The 4,752-nt window shown below is 44.9% G+C and overlaps 1 protein-coding gene across 1 annotated transcript in view; it reads right to left on the bottom strand.

Annotated features, from left to right (window-relative positions):
• The window catches only part of Rpap2 (RNA polymerase II associated protein 2), a 70,696-nt gene that overhangs the window by 5,249 nt on the left and 60,695 nt on the right, over positions 1–4,752 (bottom strand). The window contains exon 12 of the mRNA XM_005359647.2: positions 157–306. Within this exon, the coding sequence (XP_005359704.1) occupies positions 165–306 (142 nt within the window). The 3' untranslated portion in view covers positions 157–164. The remainder of the gene's footprint in view (positions 1–156; positions 307–4,752) is intronic.

The raw sequence follows: 4,752 nt of genomic DNA, 5'->3' as shown, positions 1-4,752 counted from the left end.
CACAGGAAGATTTCCCAGGACTGGGGGCAGCTGAGTCTTTAGCCAGCTGCAGTGAGCTTGTTTTTTAAACTTGTGGTTGGGGCGTCGTTAGCGAGAGAACACTGGCCGAGCACTTGAACACTGGCTCACACAGGTAACAAACAGAATCCAACTCACCATGTTTCTCAGCAGCTGGTTCTAAATACAGTGGTTAAATTTTCAAGATCTTCACATTTTAAATGCAGTTCTGTCAGCAGGGTGGCTATAAACTGTGTAAATACCACGTTTTTCGGAGAATGCTTCTGAATGCCAAGAATCGGCGTCAATCTGAAATCAATAATAGTAAATGCACATGAGGAAATGAGAAGGACCGGAGGACGCATCTTCAGTTTCCCATGGTTGGTCTCCTGCGAAGGAAAAGGTTTCTTCGAAATAACAAAATTTGTAGAGAAAGGTTTTTACTAAGTTGGAAGTCTCAGAAGACTAAAAGACCAACAAACGCTGTTCAATAAGAAAAGATGTCTATTGTACCTATTAACACACCCAGTAAGTCAACAAAAATTCTTTGGATAAAAGCAAATGCACAAAATTTTCATTTGTAGAATGGAGGAGATGGGGGAGCTTTGGAAACAATCTATATAAAATATTTGGCTTATACCACCTGAAAAAAAAAAGATAACAAAAAGCAAGATTACCTATTGGGATGAATCTCTTACATTTTAATTTTTAAAACATTAATATACCATAAGGCATTTAATACTAAATCCATGTTTTTTCTTCAAACTGCTTCTGACAGATCTCTGAAGCCTGGCTACGTGTAATCTTCTCAATGAAATGTGATCAATGAACAACTTTTATTAGAAAATGGTTTCTTCTTTAATGTGCTGTGCACTGAACTCAAAGCTTTGCACATGCAAGACAAGCTACATTCCAGACTAAGATTTTAATAAAGTAGTCAATCATAAACCCAAGATCACTGAGCAGACTGCTGCTGGCCTTCAAGCCCTCTCCCACAGAGAACCAACGTAATGGGTATATGGATATATTTAAGTGAAGGATCATGGGACTCGGAGGATCCAGATACCTGGAACAAGAAGATCACAGTGGGGCACATATAAGTTCCCTTGTACAGAAGTAAGGGTCCAAGTGTCCCAGCAAACCAGCCATGAGGATGCTGGCAGTCCTAGCTACTGGGAAGTTTACCATGTTTCTAGGCAACCCACTTGGATGAGTAACTTTTAAATTTAAAATTTTGTATTATTCTTATTGTGTGTACATGCATATACATGGTATGTGTGTTTGGGAGCATGTTCCATGCATGCATGTGGAAGACAATACAGGATATGCACTGGAAACACTGCAAAAAGAAATTTTGGAAGCAAAAAAAAAATCAAATTTTGGAAATGGAGATCTGATTAATGAAGAACTAAGTAAGAACAAAGCACCCCCACAGCAGCCAACCACCCCAGACCAGCTGAAGACCCCAGAGCTGACCATACAAAGATGATAAGATCCTCTTCAGAGAACACGCCTTTGAAGGCAAGAAGCACACGATGGTCTGACAAGTTATACAGTAATATATAAAGATGCTAACCCTAAAATTTTGACTTAAATGTATACCTTTATACATGAATCAAGAGAACTATGACTTGTGTTTCCACAGTAACTCACATCTAGAAGGCAAATGGACCAATATATTGAATTTACATGTGTTAACAATTCCTTCTCTTATCACCTTGAACATGTGTTATTAAATAACAGCAATACTCACACCTCTAGTCTGCCAGGCACAGTCCAAATTTCTCCAGTTATCTTTAGCAAGAGGCTGTCTGCTCTTTGGATGAATTGGTCAGGATTGGGTCTTAGCAAACTGATAAGGGTTAGAAGTGCCGAGAAGCTGTGGGTTCTCAGACTGGACTGGAGAACCTATGTGTGTGTGTGTGTGGGGGGTGATACCGTGCTGGGGCCGAGACAAGGTTCTATCCAGGGTCGTCTTTTGTAAACAAGGACTGAGGAACACAGAACCTGTGTGCATATGGCAGACCATGCTCTGGACTAGGCTGACGACTGGAACTGTTGAGTTTCCAGTCAACAACGTCTTCCTCAGTCTCCTGGCTGAGCGTGCTGCAGGCGACGGCATTTCCTTTTTCTCTAGAATTCTGCTTTGGGTTTGAGACCCTCTGATTCTTACTCTCTCCTGTTGATTTTTCTTTTCTCGGCAGCTCATTAGTCATAAGCTCAAGTCTTATCCTGGTCCTTTTCTCTCCCACACTGAGTCACATGGCTCTGACTAGCCATCATTAAAACCTGGGATTTTTCTCCTGTAGGCTGCCCTAGAGTACACAAATGCATCATGTTCAAACCAGAACCTCTCATTTCTTCCACCACAACATTCTGGTACCAGAAAACCCAGTCCTCTTTTTGAAGGGAGAGAGGGGCCAGGCACTGACCTCAGGGCTCTGTGCACACTGACTACAGCTGTCCTGACTGCTGCCTTTGCAGTGCTGGGGACGGAACCCAGGGCATCATGTGTGCTAGACAGGTGCCCTAAGACTGAGCCACACTCTCCCCCCTCCTCAGCTGCCCTCAATTCTTACCCTCAACATCCTTGGTCCAACGAGACGTCATCCTGTGGAGCCTGCAGTGTTCAGCTCCACCCACTCCCCTCTCAGCGTCTCAGCTCACTTCAGGCAGGAGCCCCTGCCTGGGCGGCATCCTTGTCAGTCAGCCACTTCCACACCCGTGGGCACAGCCCCTCTCAGGTCTGATCGCACCACTCCCTTCAGCAACAACTGTAAGAGGATTCTAACTTCTTTGGACCATTTTCCAGTGTTCTACCACATGAATATATATCCACTTATGTGAATGAATGTGCTGTTAGCCATGAAGTTTGCTAAGTCACCGCCAGGGAAAAGCAAACGCCCCATTTTTCTCAACCATCTTCTCATTCTCCACAGCCTTGTTCTCTTAATTTGGCAATTATTGCCGGGCGGTGGTGGCGCACGCCTTTAATCCCAGCACTTAGGAGGCAGAGGCAGGTGGATCTCTCTGAGTCTGAGGCCAGCCTGGTCTATAGCGTGAATTCCAGGACACCCAGGGCTACAAAAAGAAACCTTGTCTTAAAAAAAGGCAATGACCATTTCAGAACTGAAATTGCTGTCCCCCCGCATTATCACTTCTCGATATACTAGGAGAGAGAGGCCCAGGGACAAACTGGGACCCATGGGCTTGTTTCACCTTCCTACTTATTTTTGTAAATGAAGTTTTACTAGCCTACAGATTTACAGCAAATGGCTACTTTTGTGTTACGACAGCAAAGCTGAGTGGCTGGGACTACAGTAAAGACAAAAATATTTACCATCTGGCCCTGTACAAATATTGGTCAGTCTTTACTTTTCTCACGTAACCCAGCTGGTCTGCAACTCACCATGTAGCTGAGGCGTCTTTGAACTCCTGATCTTTCTGCCTCCACCTCTGGAACGCTGGGATTACAAACATGAACCACTAAAGTCAGCCCCTATGCTAATTAAAACAAGTAACTCTATTATTAATACACTGCTTACAGCTCTACTGATTATGGTGCCAGCAACAAGAGAAATCCAGGCAAGCCATCTGGCTTTAGGTCTTACAAGTCACAATGATCTCATAAAACCTTCCTCTTGGAGGAGACTTCTCCCGGGCTGACCAATCCTGCCTCTGCACCGTGGGCTCGTTCCTGTGACTCCATTAGGGTTAAACGCCTTCCTCCTTGCAATCAGTCCTCACCTTCATCCCACCTCTTCACTCTGCTCTATTCTTCCCCGTTGTCCTTCCTGCATCCCTGGGTGGTGACGTAGACCAGTAACTACAGCTGAGGGTGGTTTATCAATGTTTTTCTCTTTATCACAACATTACCCTTTTTCTAGAGGAAAAGATGGAGGGAACTATTTTGATCCTTCCTTTTTGCTTGCATACAGTTGCATCTTCCTGCCAAAATATTCCAGAGCAACAGCCAGGGACTTTAAGGAGCTTTAAATGCATCAGGTGAACCAAGTACTACACAGGAACGTCCAGCTACTCCTGCACGTCCCCTCTCATGTCTGGTCCTCTTGGGATTAATTCTGTGATATGAGAGTTGTCAGGGTCAGAGCCTGGGCCCCGGCAGCCCTGCAGGTGTGGCTCTCATCCCATCTTCCACCGGCCACTTAAACAAAAATTCACGAAATGGGGGAAAGGACATTTACTCAATGTAGTCACTGGGAAGAGGAACAAATAAACAAATCTAGTTACACTCTGGCCCCCTAAGTCCTGACATGAACACAAGGCAAGAAGTATGCACAACTGGGCGATCCTGGTGTAACCCGCCATTACCCATGTTCTGGGCTCCAGTATTTCCTGCAAGATGGCCTAGCAGAAGCTGTCAGAACTGTGTGAGATCTCTTCCCAGAAGATCATCTCTGGTTGGCACTAGGGTTAAGCCTTTTTACTTCTCCCAGCATAAAGTTCTTGGCAAACAAAGGGAGGGGGACAACCGTCTCTGGAATACCTTTGTTCCTGCCAGGACAGTTTCATGGGAAGAATGGATTCTGCCAAGAGGAAACAGTGCCAAGTGTCACTAGGCAGGCTTAATCTGTAGCTTTTAACTTTTTCCTGTCCTAAAACCAGTCAACCAAGCAGCCAGCTGGCTCCAACAAGAATAGCCATGAACTGACTATGTTGCTCAGGCTAGACCCAAACTCCCAGGCTCAAGTTATTCTCTTGCCTCTACAACTGAGCTGGGACTTCGGGGCATGG

Source organism: Microtus ochrogaster, linkage group LG1 (assembly GCF_000317375.1).
Source record: "Microtus ochrogaster isolate Prairie Vole_2 linkage group LG1, MicOch1.0, whole genome shotgun sequence".
NCBI lineage: Eukaryota > Metazoa > Chordata > Mammalia > Rodentia > Cricetidae > Microtus > Microtus ochrogaster.
This window is presented reverse-complemented; position numbering and strand designations above follow the sequence as displayed.